The sequence below is a fragment of the Pelophylax lessonae genome, assembly GCF_965119305.1.
Source record: "Pelophylax lessonae genome assembly, chromosome: 5".
Lineage (NCBI taxonomy): Eukaryota > Metazoa > Chordata > Amphibia > Anura > Ranidae > Pelophylax > Pelophylax lessonae.
This window is the reverse complement of record NC_138772.1, coordinates 53,490,163-53,506,342: the sequence shown is the minus strand read 5'-3', so window position 1 is coordinate 53,506,342 and position 16,180 is coordinate 53,490,163. Positions and strand designations below refer to the sequence as shown.

At 45.3% G+C, this 16,180-nt stretch overlaps 1 protein-coding gene across 1 annotated transcript in view; it reads left to right on the top strand.

Annotated features, from left to right (window-relative positions):
• Window positions 1-16,180, top strand: part of HEPACAM2 (HEPACAM family member 2) — a gene marked incomplete at its 3' end in the record, with an annotated part of 163,726 nt that overhangs the window by 62,888 nt on the left and 84,658 nt on the right. Inside the window, exon 2 of the mRNA XM_082257810.1 lies at window positions 3,510-3,866. Coding sequence (XP_082113936.1) covers window positions 3,510-3,866 — 357 coding nt within the window. The remainder of the gene's footprint in view (window positions 1-3,509; window positions 3,867-16,180) is intronic.

Here is a 16,180-nt window from a genome sequence, read left to right as displayed (position 1 = left end):
TAGACCCCCACTAAGGAAGGTCTATCAAGCCCGTTCAAAGTAATCCTGGGATGGTGTCACCGGATTGTGTCCCCGGCTTCTCCTTAATAGGATGTTCCTTCACTGCCCACAGTATCTTAGCCAATCTCACCAGATGTAATGGAATCAAAGAGGCATATCATAGTGTAATATATTCCAAAGATGTATTGATTTTTAAAAGAATAACATCCACTTGGTAAAAAAAAGTCTATACAAGCATAAATAAAGAGAAACCGATTGTTTCCAACCAACAAGATGGCTGCCGCGTCCTGGTACGCAATGACGTCACACGATGCCATGACTCCTCCCTTGTATTGTATAAATATATCACAGTGTCCCTTTACATTACAGTGTGGAGGACCAACTCTGTGAATATCCCCTCACCAAAGAGTGGGTTTACAACCACTTTAAGCATGCAGATGAGGACCTTCCGGCCTCCGCCCACCAACTTCCAGAAGCTTCACTATAAGTCATAACTAAATTTACCCATATACATATATATAGAGGGTGCTACACATGCAATTAACATGTTCAGAAGGTCATCAATGTCAGCCTCTGCCTTTCTCAGTTTAAATCCCAATTAAACTTTGTTTAATTTTGCTAAATATATTCCAAGTGCATCAAAGCAAAAAGTGTACAAAGTCTTACAGATTATTTTGTTTAGGAAGCAGAGTAGGAAAGTCTGTCTCCTGCCAGAGGAGGACCCTTGCTTTCTGAGTGGATGCAGTGGCCTCCTAACAAAAGTCTGACACACCCCCTGCTGAGTCAAAGCTAGAGTTTCTCCAATCAGCAAAGAGCAAGAGCTTTGATAATTGCAGAGCTCTATAGATCTGTCACGCATCGTTGGACTTCTGTAGATAACTTTTAAAAAAACAGAGAGCAAAGGTCCTTCTCTGCAGCATGCTGGCAGGGGACAGGCTTTTCTACCCAGGCAAACAGTGTAAGTACCTGATTTGATTTGGTTTTAACCTCTTGCAGTCCCTCTACAGCAGAACACAGAAAGCGGCAGGGAGAAGCAGAACAAAGAGCCAATCAGTTGTGATGCAGTGGAATGGCAGTGTCATAATTATAGGCATAGCAGGCCACATGGCTGGTATGGGGCCTGTGGGTGGGGGGGGGGGGGGAGTCCATTACGGAGATGCCAATTACTGTTACCAGTGCAGAAAGCCCCCCTCAAGCAGTCATCATGATTGCTAGGCACAGACCCACTTGCTGTATCTATTTTTCTCTAGCTGTCTTAGCATTGTAGATTTATTGCCCTCAGAACTCTGGCTGCAGCCCAGCCAGTCTGAAATTAACAATGTTCACCTAATTAAATTTTCCTGAGGCTGTCAAAAACCCAGTTTAAAACTGAATTGGACTTTCAGTTTACACAGAAACAGGCTGCTGTTTAGCAGATGCACAGTGGTGCCTTTGATTGTTAACGGAACCCCCACACATCTGCTAATGCGCATGTTTTCACATGTGCCAAACCACATGGTTGTGGCACCATAGGGTTTGGCCCGTCACGATTTTGGAAAAGGGGCAAGGACTTCTTTGTTGTGTTTCTCACGCCTAGGGCAGCCTATTTAAATGATTGGGCTGCCCTACAAGATTGTATAAAAGTTAATATAAATAATATTTTAAAAGTTAAAATAAAATATCACTGTGGTTATTATTATTGCAACTACAACTCTACTTTCAGCACTTGCTTTCTTTTTGGAGTCCCTCAGATTATAGATCCGATACACAGAAAAAGATTGGGGAGCTACTGAGTAATGCCCGAGAAGTTTATTTGAAATTGAAGGTTAATTGTTAATTTCCAGCACTGCTGTTCTTCCCTGGCAACATTTATCAACAACACAGGTCCCTAGCAGAGATAGGCTTGTGTGTCCTCTAAACTCATCTTTAGCCTAACTCCAAACTTGCACTCTCTTTTACTCCATTAAACTGGGTCATTCCCAAAGAGCAACCCACCTCTTTGTTTACGGGAGCTTCTATAAGGGAATGACCCGACCAGATTACAGTAATAAATGATCATGAGTTCAGCTACAGATAAGTTTGGAAGAGTCCCCAGTGGTGTACTGGCTATGCTGCCTTGCTGCCTGCCCTTGGTTTAGGCATCCTATATGTTAAGATTAATGACACCAGGTGACATTATGAAAGGTCACCAGTGGGGCCCCAGTCAACATGTTGCTATGAGGCCCAATGATCTGCTATTACGCCCCTGGCAAGGAGCATGCTGATAGGAAGAGAAAGTGGAGTGGCTGGGGGATGAGCTCATCAGTCTGCTGCTTCTCTTTTCACTGTCCAGTCATATGCCAGGGGAGGAACGAAAGCTGGAAGTGCTACTTAACTGTAACAGAAAAAAACGAAGTCTCCAGCCCTGCCAGACTAAGACTCGATTCACACTGCCGCAACTTGTCAGGCGACTTGTCAGCCTGACAAGTCGCGGTCCCTCGCGGTCCATTGACTGCTACAGGACCCGTTCTAATAGGAGCGACACAAGTCGTTCCGACTTAGAAAAAGGGTCCTGTACTACTTCGGGGTGACCTCAGAGCGACTTGCATAGACATTTATTATATGAGGTCCATGCAAGTCGCACCGAAGTCGCGGTGCACGGGACTTCACAAGTCGCCCCCGAAGTAGTACAGAGTCGTGTCGCCATAGTGTGAACCGACTCTTACCTGTACTATTATTATTATTAAATATTACTATACAGGATTTATTTAGCGCTGACAGTCTACGCAGTGCTTTACAACTTGAGGGTAGACAGTACAATACAATACACTTTAATACAGTAGGAATCAGAGGGCCCTGCTTGTTAGAGCTTACAGTCTAAGAGGGTCAAGAGATACATGTGGTAATAACAGTTGTTAGGTGAAGGCCAGATAGGCTTCTCTGAAGAGATGAGTTTTTAGGGATCATCTGAAAGTAGACAAAGTAGGAGATAGTCGGACAGATTGGGGTAGAGCATTCCAGAGGATGGGAGAGGCTCAGAAGAAGTCCTGGAGGCGAGCATGGGATAAGATGACAAGGGAGCTAGAGAGCAGGAGGTCTTGGGAGGAGCGATGAGGACGATTTGGTTGGTATTTTGAGACCAGGTTAGCGATGTAGCTGGGGGCCAGGTTGTGGATGACTTTGTAAGTTACTTTTAGTATCTTGAATTGAATTAGTTGGTAGAGTGGCAGCCAATCGAGGGATTGGCAGAGAGGGGTAGCAGACGCTGAGCGGTTTGTAAGGTGGATGAGCCTGGAAGCAGCGTTCATGATGGACTAAAGGGGGGATAGCCTATTTAGAGGTAAGCCAATGGGGAGGGAGTTGTAGTAATAGTGCAGTAGTAGTACTACTATATGGCAGATCATTGTAAATCAAAGAACTTGATGAAAGAAAATGCAAATCCTGTGACAAGTAGAGCTTGTTATCATTGTTCTGTTTTTTTATTTTCTGTAGGTGATACATTTTCTTTTGCATTATTATACATCATATATTTCTATTTTGTCTTACCAAAGGTTTAAGCATTTGCTCCACGTTGAAGCTCACTGTGCCGGCTCCAGTCATCCATGGCATCAAAGGACAGCCGCTCATCCTTCCCGTTTACTATGAAGTCAACCAGTCAGCCTCCAGCGTCCAAATCATCTGGTTAGTGGAGCGGTCCCAGGCTCAGGCCAGATATCTGATAACTTCCATTAACCAGTCGGTGATGCCGGATTTAGAACTTCAACACAAGTTTACATTAAATCCACCCAACGCTTCCCTGCTCATTAATTCACTGCATCTAAGCGATGAGGGGACTTACATTGTGAAGGTGAACCTGAAGGGGAAAACGACTGTCTCAGCCACGCAGAAGATTGACGTCACAGTGGATGGTAAGTGGCAGAGTGTCATACAATACATTCCCTTCCATGAAACTTTCCAACATAAGAGCAAAATGGGACCTGAAAAGTTCTACTGTGGTTTGGCTCACAATTTATTAGTTATAAAAATGCAATAACCTACATTAGTAACCCTTAACCTCCTAGATGCCCACTATAATGACCACCAAGTATTACAATACATGCACTAGATATAATGTGTCCCTTGCTTATATAACAAAAATAGTAATAACATACTGTAAGTATTATAAAAAAAAAAAAAAATATATATATATATATATATATATATATATATATATACAGTTGTGCTCATAAGTTTACATACCCTGGCAGAATTTATGATTTCTTGGCCATTTTTCCTAGACTATGAATAATAACACAAAAACTTTCCTTTCACTCATGGTTAGTGTTTGGCTGAAGCCATTTATTATCAATCAACTGTGTTTACTCTTTTTAAATCATAATGTCAACAGAAACTACCCAAATGACCCTGATCAAAAGTTTACATACCCTGGTGATTTTGGCCTGATAACATGCACACAGGTTGACAAAAAGGGGTTTGAATGGCTATTTAGAGTCGGTTCACACTAGCGCGACTTGTCAGGCGACTTGTCAGGCGCTCCCTCGCAGTCCATTGACCGCTACAGGACCCGTTCTATTAGGAGCGACATAAGTCGCTCCGACTTAGAAAAAGGGTCCTGTACTACTTTGGGGCGACCATGGAGTGACTTGCATAGACTTCCATTATGTGAAGTCCCTGCAAGTCGCTCTTAAGTCGTGGTGCATGGTAATGCACAAGTCACCCCCGAAGTTGTAAGGAGTCAGTGTGAACCGGCTCTAAAGGTAACCCTTCTCACCTGTGATCTGTTTGCTTGTAATTACTGTGTGTGTATAAAAGGTCAATGAGTTTCTGAACTCCTGACAGACCCTTGCATCTGTCATCCAGTGCTGCACTGATGTTTCTGGATTCTGAGTCATGGGGGAAGCAAAGGAATTGTCAAAGGATCTGTGGGAAAAGGTAGCTGAACTGTATAAAACAGGAAAGGGATATAAAAAGATATCAAAGGAATTGAGAATTTCAATCAGCAGTGTTCAATTTCTAATCAAGAAGTGGAAAATGAGGGTTCTGTTGAAACCAAACCATGGTCAGGGAGACCAACTAAGATTTCAGCCACAACTGCCAGGAAAATTGTTAGGGATGCAAAGAAAAACCCACAAATAACTTGAGGCGAAATACAGGACTCTCTGAAAACATGTGGTGTGGCTGTTTCAAGGTGCACAATAAGGAGGCACTTGAAGAAAGATGGGCTGCATGGTCCAGTCACCAGAAGAAAGCCATTACTACGCAAATGCCACAAAGTATCCCGCTTACAACACGCCAAACAGCACAGAGACAAACCTCAAACCTTCTGGCACAAAGTCATTTGGAGCGATGAGACCAAAATTGAGCTTTTTGGCCACAACCATAAACGCTACATTTGGAGAGGAGTCAATAAGGCCTATGATGAAATGTACACCATTCCTACTGTGAAACACGGAGGTGGATCGCTGATGTTTTGGGGGTGTGTGAGCTACAAAGGCACAGGAAATTTGGTCAGAATCGATGGCAAGATGAATGCAGTATGTTATCAAAATATACTGGAGGAAAATTTGCATTCATCAGCCCGGAAGCTGCGCATCGGATGTACTTGGACATTCCAACGTGACAATGATCCTAAACACAAGGCCAAGTCAACCTGTCATTGGCTACAGCAGAATAAAGTGAAGGTTCTGGAGTGGCCATCTCAGTCTCCTTACCTCAATATCATTGAGCCACTCTGGGGAGATCTCAAACGTGCAGTTCATGCAAGACAGCCCAAGAATTTACAGGAGCTGGAGGCTTTTTGCCAGGAAGAATGGGCAGCTTTACCATCTGAGAAGATAAAGAGCCTCATCCACAAATACCACAAAAGACTTCAAGCTGTCCTTGATGTAAAAAGGGGCAATACACAGTATTAAGAACTGGGGTATGTAAACTTTTGATCAGGGTCATTTGGGGAGTTTCTGTTGTCATTATGAGTTAAAAAGAGTAAACACAGTTGATTGATAATAAATGGCTTCAGCCAAACACTAACCATGAGTGAAAGAAAAGTTTCTGTGTTATCATTCATATTCTCTGAAAAATGGCCAAGAAATCATAAATTCTGCCAGGGTATGTAAACTTATGAGCACAACTGTGTATATATATATATATATATATATATATTAATATATATATTCGGTACATATATATATTTTGTTTTTTCTTACATTATTATTAATAAAAATGTAAATATTATAGCAAATAAATATAATATATTATTATTAGCACAGTGTATGAAAATTAAATAATGATAATAAATAAATAGTATGTTATATCAATGAATAAATAATAACAATCTTATAATAATATAAAAGTAGTATGTTATGTGAGCAAGGAACACATTATATAATTTACATGATAATGTGTTGTGGTTCAGGCATTATCTGACTTTAATGAAGTTGTTGGGCTTCTGAAGCTGAATTTTCTCCTAATGTTTTTTGTTTTCTGTACCTTAGTCATTTGCAGTCCAGCAGTTCTGTGTATTTCACGTACACACTAAAAACTAGAAATGTATTTATTTATTTTTTTTTCTATTTTTATATGCAGTTGGCTTTGTTTGCAAGCTGTGTTGATTTTGTTCTATACCACACATTAATCTTTTTTTACTACTTTAAGGAAGTTTGTTGTTCTAATATGTTGTGTTTGCAGACTGGCTACAGCTTGCAAATCATTTTAGGGCTGCTGTAAAATGATCCGGGTTTGTGGCTTGACTAATTTGTTTTCCTGGTTTCTGGTACGGTGGCAATGTTATACAGGATTATTTTTTTTTTTTAATTAAAATGTATCTAAATCTAAAAACACAAATATATTATTGATTAATTATTAATGTATTATTAATTATTATTATATTGGAACTTACCAGTCCTTACACGTGGTGGTTGCATTAAAGCGGTAGTATACTCAAAGGAAAAAAAAACCCTGCAAGACAAAGGCATAATGAGCTAGTATGCATCGCATACTAGCTCATTATGAAACACTTACCTTAGAACGAAGCCCCGACACGGACCCCCGGACACCGCTGTGGGAGCGGACAGGATCCCTCGACGTCTCTTCCGAGTTCGGCGGCTCCAGGGCTGTGATTGGCTGGAGCCGCGATGACGTAATTCCCGGAGTGATTTTCCGGCAACTTCCCGGCAAGGAACTCTGAAGGTCCGCCGGAACTTCAGAGCGCATGCGCCACTCGTGTCAGCAGCTGCATGCAGCGCAAATATCTCCTAAACCGTGCCGGTTTAGGAGATATTAATTGTACCTACAGGTAAGCCTTATTATAGGCTTACCTGTAGTTAAAAATCACAAAAAGCGGTATACTACCGCTTTAATTTTCTTTTTTAGGGCTTTGTTTCCTTTATTGTCACTTTGTGATTCTGCTGGTAACACACTTCCTGTGCTAGCCTAGAGTGACAATACACACTCACTGTATTATGGCAACAGAAACAGATCAGAACCACAAAACTTCCCCCTCTCCTCTTCTCCATAGCATAGAGAGGCAAGTCCTCAGAAATAATGCGGAACAATGTAAATGATATCATGTAGCACTGTCAAAGGGCACAGGGAGTTATCAAATTTCTAGCAAGATGTAAAAGTATTTTTGCACTCATCAAACAGATATAAATGATATACTGTATCTCACAAAAGTGAGTACACCCCTCACATTTTTGTAAATATTTTATTTTATATTTTAATGTGAAGAAAGGGATATATTTTATCTTTTAATGTGCAATGTAAAGCGGCAGCTGCCAAAGCCGGCAGAATATTAGCATGCATAAAGAAAGGGATGTATTCCAGAGATAAGACTATAATCCTTCCACTTTATAAAATATCCAACCACATCTGGAGTATTCTGTCCAGTTCTGGTCGCCGGTCCTCAGGAGGGATGTGTTGGAGCTGGAGAGAGACCAGAGAAGGGCAACTAAACTAATTAGGGGATTGGAGGACCTTAATTATGAAGAGCGTCTGCAATCGCCTGCTTTATTCTCCCTGGAGAAGAGACGCCTGAGAGGGGACATGATAGCAATTTATAAATATCTCAATGGTGATCTCAGCATAGAAAAAAAGCTATTCAGTAGAAAGGATTGCATGAGGACTCAAGGGCATACAATGCGATTAGAGGAGAAGCGTTTTAACCTCAGGCAATGTGGGGGGTTCTTTACTGTTAGGGCTACAAGAGTGTGGAATTCTCTACCACAAGAGATGGTTTCTGCGGGAAGTATGGTGGCTTTCAAAAGACTCTTAGACGCACATCTTAAGGATCAGAACATTCTGGGGTATGAGAGATGATTACGGCCACACACACCTACACAGGTTGAACTAGATGGACTATTGTCTTTATTCAACCTCACCTACTATGTAACTATGTAACTATGAAACACTGAAGAAATTACAGTTTGCTAAAATGTAAAGTAGTGAGTGTAGAGCTTGTATAACAGTGTACATTTGCTGTCCCCTCAAAATAACTCAACACACACAGCCAATAATGTCTAAACCACTGGCAACAAAAGTGAGTACATCCCTAAGTGAAAATGTCAAAATAAGCCCAAAGTGTCAATATTTTGTGTGGCCACCATTATTTTATTATACCCTCTTGGGCATGGAGTTCACCAGAGCTTCACAGGTTGCCACTGGAGTCCTCTTCCACTCCTCCATGATGACATCATGCAGCTGGTGAATGTTAGAGACCTTGCGCTCCTCCACCTTCCGTTTGAGGATGCCCCACAGATGCTCAATAGGGTTTAGGTCTGGAGACATGCTTGGCTAGTGCATCACCTTTACCCTCAGCTTCTTTAGCAAGGCAGGGGTTGTCTTGGAGGTGTGTTTGGGGTTGTTACCATGTTGAAATACCCCCCCTTCCAGATTTCACCAGTGCCTTCCCCCCTAGATTTCACTTGTGCTCTAGGAGGGGGTGAGAGGATGTTGTTTAAGAGGAAATATGGGGGGGGGGGTTTGACCCCTTGTACCCTGCCCTACTTACTCCTGTCCTCCACCCTGCTGACTCCTGTATCCTGCCCTACTGACTCCTGTCCTCCGTCCTGCTGACCCCCGTATCCTGCCCTACTGACTCATGTCCTCTGTCCTGCTGACTTCTGTACCCTGCCCTACTGACTCCTGTCCTCCATCCCGCTGACCCCTGTACCCTGCCCTACTTACTCCTGTCCTCCACCCTGCTGACTCCTGTACCCTGCCCTACTGACTCCTGTCCTCCGTCCTGCTGACTCCTGTATCCTGCCCTACTGACTCCTGTCCTCCGTCTCGCTGACCCCTGTATCCTGCCCTACTTACTCATGTCCTCTGTCCTGCTGACTTCTGTACCCTGCCCTACTGACTCCTGTCCTCCGTCCTGCTGACTCCTGTATCCTGCCCTACTGACTCCTGTCCTCCGTCCCGCTGACCCCTGTACCCTGCCCTACTTACTCCTGTCAAAAAACAACAATATCTCTCCTGCGCTCAAGTGGTATGCGGGAAGGTGAAACTTCTAGGCGGTTTTATGACACAAATGAAGTGGTCTTGCTGCCCCCCTCAGGACCAAAGGTCCTTTTCTCTTGTTGTTTTCTTGTAGTACTTACTTCTGTCCTCTGTCCCGCTGACCCCTGTACCCTGCCCTACTGACTCCTGTCCTCTGTCCTGCTGACTCCTGTATCCTGCCCTACTGACTCCTGTCCTCTGTTCCGCTGACTCCTGTATCCTGCCCTACTGACTCCTGTCCTCTGTCCTGCTGACTCCTGTATCCTGCCCTTTTGACTCATGTCCTCCGTCCTGCTGACCCCTTTTACCCTTCCCTACTGACAATAATTATACAAGAGCTGAATTCTTTGAAGTTCTTGAGGCTAGAGAGAGCCAGGCAAGCAGCATTTTAATAGGAGGCCACACAGAATAATATATATGCTTTACCCTACTGTTGTCTAAAATGCACCTGTTGAGAATCCTGTTGCCAGGTGGAAAAATTTACAACAGCAATCCCATCGTGTCACATGTCACATCGTGGGCCGAGCATATGGGGGGGGGGGGCGACAATTTTTATTTTGCCTAGGGTGCCAAAAATCCTTGCATCGGCCCTGGTCTTATGTATGTATAGATCAGTGGCTTGGAAGCGAGCACGCAGTGGTGTCCCCAGGGCAAGCAACTTTCTCTGGGGGCACTGATTAGAGGGGAGGAGCCAGCAGTGGCAGCAAGGGACCCGAGAAGAAGTGGTTTGGTGTTTCACTGTGCAAAACCACTGCACAAAGCAGGTAAGTATAATATGTTTGTTATTAAAACAAAGCTTTAATATCACTTTAAACCTGAGTTCACACTATTGCGATGCGGGAACCAGCGCAATTCCAGTGTGGGTTCCCGCATCGCATCTCGCTCGCAGGCAGTTCAGACTGCCCTCTGCAAACCGCTGTGGGTGTCAATACAAAATAATGACACTCTCAGATCAGTTTACAGATCGCAGTGCAAACTGTGAATTCGGACAGGAATCAGATTGCATGTGATCCGATTCAAGGTTCCTGTAGCATTTTAATGCGAATGCAATGCAAGTTCAGCCATACAAACTGTATGGCTGAATTTGCATCGCACAGACATCTCATGTGATCTACACAGCAATGCAGTGCGAATCACTTGCAATTTCTGTGTTCGCGATAGTGTGAACCCAGGCTAAGGTAGCATTACACGGATCAAGGAGATGTCCAACAATGGTGTAAAAGATAAAACAGAGTTCTTTTATAAAATATTTTTATGTAATGCAGCATGCACTACAACGCCGCTATTGCCATCAAGCAGAGAAGAAAAGAAGCCCAGAATAGAGTTTATGAATATCAATTTTTTCCTGTTGTTAGAATAAACAGTCAAAGCAATCATGGTGGATGACAGATGTTATCCAATACCCCTGGGTATTATGGGGAATGGAAAGGGAGCTGAGCAAGGAAATTAGAGGTTTAATCCTTTCGCTGCTAGAGCCGTTTCTGCGTTTATGTACACACAGGGCTTCTGTTCTCAGAAAAAAGGTGCAGGACCCCCCCCCCCCCTTCTGAGTTACTCCATGACTCCGCTCCCTATCCACCTCCGAGCACCGTCCCTTGGTTCCACCCCCTCCCCACCTCCCAGTATTGCTCCTTTTAGAGAATATAGAACCAAGTATTATTTTGTGGTGCTTAGTCATTTGTATGGAATGTGTTAATGACAACAAGATATTTCAGTAAAATAGATTCCATGTAGCCAGCAACAATAGACCCCCCCCCCCAGCAGCTATAGATTTCCCACCAGCCAGCAATAATAGACCTGCATTCAACAACAATAGACCCCTCCCTTAGAACTAGATCCCTCCCAGCCAGTGGCGTACCAAGATGGGGGGCGGGGGGCGGCCCGCCCCGGGTGCCACGCACTGGGGGGTGTCAGCCGGTGTTGTGTCCTGCCCGGCGTGTTCCGTATCGCTGTGAAGGTGTAACGCTCCTGCGTTTCATGTATGGTGTGGATTTTCAGCTGCAGAAATATTCCACTTCAGTAGTCATGTAAGAGAGATACTGAGATACCATTCCCAACCTCAATGACTCATCATGTGTGGAAGGTCTTAATTCAGCTAGTAAATACACACACTCAACAAGCTGGTTCCTAGAGTGACTTTATGTATGTAGTAACACAGTGATGAAGATTTAAGAGACAGGTTGAGTGGAGGTGGTAGGGGACAGACACTTGAAGGTAAGACAGTAGCAGATGGATGCAGGTAGGTTTAGCACTCATGTATGGTAGCAGATGACAGAGTAGCAGGTGGACATACAAGAGAGATCAACCCAGTGCAGGAATAAGTAGCAGTAGTCTTAAGAGCTTGCAATCTAGATATGCAGATGTGATAAATAGTCTTTACTATGCAGAGCTAGATAGTGTAAGCTTAGTATAAGTTTATAGAGGGTTCCCCTGCGGGGTACTTAGCACTAATAGCAATACAGCCGAAGGTTGGTTCAGGAGGAGCGGATGATCCGGAAGCGGGATGCAGGGATCAGCGCAGCGAGGTTCCGTCAGCGAGGTATGCTTGCAAGCACGAAAGCTTCAAGCCAAGTTAGCACATGTGAGTGAGAACCGGCGATTTAAATAGCCATCCAGTCCGGCGCTGAGTGATGACAGCATCAGTCTTAAAGGGAAACAGACCTATATGTGTTTCTTCTATCTAGGTAGATGGAAATCACCCGGAAATAATGTGATAGGAGGCACTGAGAGTGCCAGAACCTTACAGAAGGCAGCTCCTTCAGTCAGCGCTGCGGGGGGGGGGCGGAACGGCGGCGGGAATAAGAGGCGGAGCCACGGCGGGAGAAGGGGACGGGGCCTCGGCGGGAAGAAGGGGCGGAGCCTCAGCCTCGGCAGGAAGAAGGTGAGTTCCGAAGTATGTGTGCTGGATAGGAGGGGGATGGGGCAGCTGCATATGAGGAATTCATCTTTCCCTAGCTCCCTGTCCCCTTCAGTGCTCTCCACCCCCCTGGTTTTCTCTGCCCGCCCCCCAAGTGCTACCTGTCCCCCCCCCAGTGCTGTCCACCTGCCTGGTTTTCCCTGCCCACCCCTCAAGTGCTACCTGTCCCCCCCCCCAATGCTCTCCACCCCCTGGTTTTCCCTGCCCACCCCCCAAGTGCTACCTGTCCCCCCCCCCCCAGTGCTCTCCACCCCCCTGGTCTTCCCTGCCCACCCCCCAAGTGCTCCCTGTCCCCCCAGTGCTCTCCACCTCCCTGGTTTTCCCTGCCCACCCCCAAGTGCTCCCTGTCCCCCCCCGTGCTCTCCACCCCCCTGGTTTTCCCTGCCCACCCCCAAGTGCTCCCTGTCCCCCCCCAGTGCTCTCCACCCCCTGCGCCTTCCAACCAACCCTGCAATGCTTTCCAAACCCCCTCTTAATTCTCTCCAGCCCCCCCCCCCACCGTGCCCTTCAGCTCCTCCAGTGCTCTCTGCTTCGCCTGTGCTCTCTGCCCCCCCTAGTGCTCTTCTATCTTCTATCATGTCCTCAGTATCTGACCAACTCCTGTATCATGTCTGCAGTCTCTGACCATCTCCTGTATCATGTCCTCAGTCTCTGACCATCTCCTGTATCATGTCTGCAGTCTCTGACCATCTCCTGTATCATGTCCTCAGTCTCTGACCATCTCCTGTATCATGTCTGCAGTCTCTGACCATCTCTTGTATTATGTCTGCAGTCTCTGACCATCTCCTGTATCATGTCTGCAGTCTCTGAGCATCTTCTGTATCATGTCCTCAGTCTCTGACCATCTCCTGTATCATGTCTGCAGTCTCTGACCATCTCTTGTATCATGTCTGCAGTCTCTGACCATCTCTTGTATCATGTCCTCAGTTTCTGACCATCTCCTGTATCACGTCTGCAGTCTCTGAGCATCTTCTGTATCATGTCCTCAGTCTCTGACCATCTCCTGTATCATGTCTGCAGTCTCTGACCATCTCCTGTATCATGTCCTCAGTCTCTGACCATCTCCTGTATCATGTCTGCAGTCCCTGACCATCTCCTGTATCATGACTGCAGTCTCTGACCATTTCCTGTATCATGACTGCAGTCTCTGACCATTTCCTGTATCATGACTGCAGTCTTTGACCATCTCCTGTATCATGTCCTCAGTCTCTGACCATCTCCTGTATCATGTCCTCAGTCTCTGACCATTTCCTGTATCATGACTGCAGTCTTTGACCATCTCCTGTATCATGTCCTCAGTCTCTGACCATCTCCTGTATCATGTCCTCAGTCTCTGACCATCTCCTGTATCATGTCCTCAGTCTCTGACCATATACTGTATCATGTCTGCAGTCTCTGGTTAAGCATCTCCTGTATCATGTCTGCAGTCTCTGACCATCTCTTGTATCATGTCTGCAGTCTCTGACCATCTCCTGTATCATGTCCTCAGTCTCTGACCATTTCCTGTATCATGTCTGCAGTCTCTGACCATCTCCTGTATCATGTCTGCAGTCTCTGAGCATCTCTTGTATCATGTCCTCAGTTTCTGACCATCTCCTGTATCCCGTCTGCAGTCTCTGAGCATCTTCTGTATCATGTCCTCAGTCTCTGACCATCTCCTGTATCATGTCTGCAGTCTCTGACCATCTCCTGTATCATGTCCTCAGTCTCTGACCATCTCCTGTATCATGTCCTCAGTCTCTGACCATCTCCTGTATCATGTCCTCAGTCTCTGACCATATACTGTATCATGTCTGCAGTCTCTGGTTGAGCATCTCCTGTATCATGTCTGCAGTCTCTGACCATCTCTTGTATCATGTCTGCAGTCTCTGACCATCTCTTGTATCATGTCCGCAGTCTCTGACCATCTCCTGTATCACTTCTGCAGTCTCTGACCATCTCCTGTATCATGTCTGCAATCTCTGACCATCTCTTGTATCATGTCTGTAGTCTCTGACCATCTCCTGTATCATGTCCTCAGTCTCTTACCATCTCCTGTATCATGTCCTCAGTCTCTGACCATCTCCTGTATCATGACTGCAGTCTCTGAGCATCTCCTGTATCATGTCTGCAGTCTCTGACCATCTCCTGTATCATGTCTGCAGTCTCTGAGCATCTCTTGTATCATGTCCTCAGTTTCTGACCATCTCCTGTATCATGTCCTCAGTCTCTTACCATCTCCTGTATCATGTCCTCAGTCTCTGACCATCTCCTGTATCATGTCTGCAGTCTCTGACCATCTCCTGTATCATGTCCTCAGTCTCTGACCATCTCCTGTATCATGTCCTCAGTCTCTGACCATCTCCTGTATCATGTCCTCAGTCTCTGACCATATACCGTATCATGTCTGCAGTCTCTGGTTGAGCATCTCCTGTATCATGTCTGCAGTCTCTGACCATCTCTTGTATCATGTCTGCAGTCTCTGACCATCTCTTGTATCATGTCCGCAGTCTCTGACCATCTCCTGTATCACTTCTGCAGTCTCTGACCATCTCCTGTATCATGTCTGCAATCTCTGACCATCTCTTGTATCATGTCTGTAGTCTCTGACCATCTCCTGTATCATGTCCTCAGTCTCTTACCATCTCCTGTATCATGTCCTCAGTCTCTGACCATCTCCTGTATCATGACTGCAGTCTCTGAGCATCTCCTGTATCATGTCTGCAGTCTCTGACCATCTCCTGTATCATGTCTGCAGTCTCTGACCATCTCCTGTATCATGTCCTCAGTCTCTTACCATCTCCTGTATCATGTCTGCAGTCTCTGACCATCTCTTGTATCATGTCTGCAGTCTCTGACCATCTCCTGTATCATGTCTTCAGTCTCTGAGCATCTTCTGTATCATGTCCTCAGTCTCTGACCATCTCCTGTATCATGTCTGCAGTCTCTGACCATCTCCTGTATCATGACTGCAGTCTCTGACCATTTCCTGTATCATGTCTGCAGTCTCTGAGCATCTCCTGTATCATGTCTGCAGTCTCTGACCATCTCTTGTATCATGTCCGCAGTCTCTGACCATCTCCTGTATCATGTCCTCAGTCTCTGACCATCTCCTGTATCATGTCTGCAGTCTCTGACCATCTCTTGTATCATGTCCGCAGTCTCTGATCATCTCCTGTATCATGTCTGCAATCTCTGACCATCTCTTGTATCATGTCTGTAGTCTCTGACCATCTCCTGTATCATGTCTGCAGTCTCTGACCATCTCCTGTATTATGTCTGTAGTCTCTGAGCATCTCCTGTATCATGTCTGCAGTCTCTGACCATCTCCTGTATCATGTCTGCAGTCTCTGACCATCTCCTGTATCAAGTCTGTAGTCTCTGACCATCTCCTTTACCACGTCTGCAGTCTCTGACCATCTCCTGTACCATGTCTGCAGTCTCTATCTATTTATGCTGAAGGTAGGACTGTGCAGGGGAGGCAGAGAGTGCAAAAGGAGGAACTGCGATTAGAGAGACGGGGGAGGGGGCAGACGGCAAGGGGCACTGTGATGGGGGGCTGTGAAATTTGTGCAATAAATATTCTTGAAAACATTACAAATTTCTGTGGGTGTTTTTACATTTTAAAGTTGGGGGGGGTGCCAGATATAGGATCCGCCCCGGGTGCCAAATGCTCTAGGTACGCCACTGCTCCCAGCAATTATTAATCCCCCAGAAACATAAGACCCACCCCAGCAACAATAGACCCACCCCCCAGCAACAATAGATACACCCCAGATACAATAGATTCACCCCCAGCAACAATAGATCCTCCGCCAGCAACACTAGACC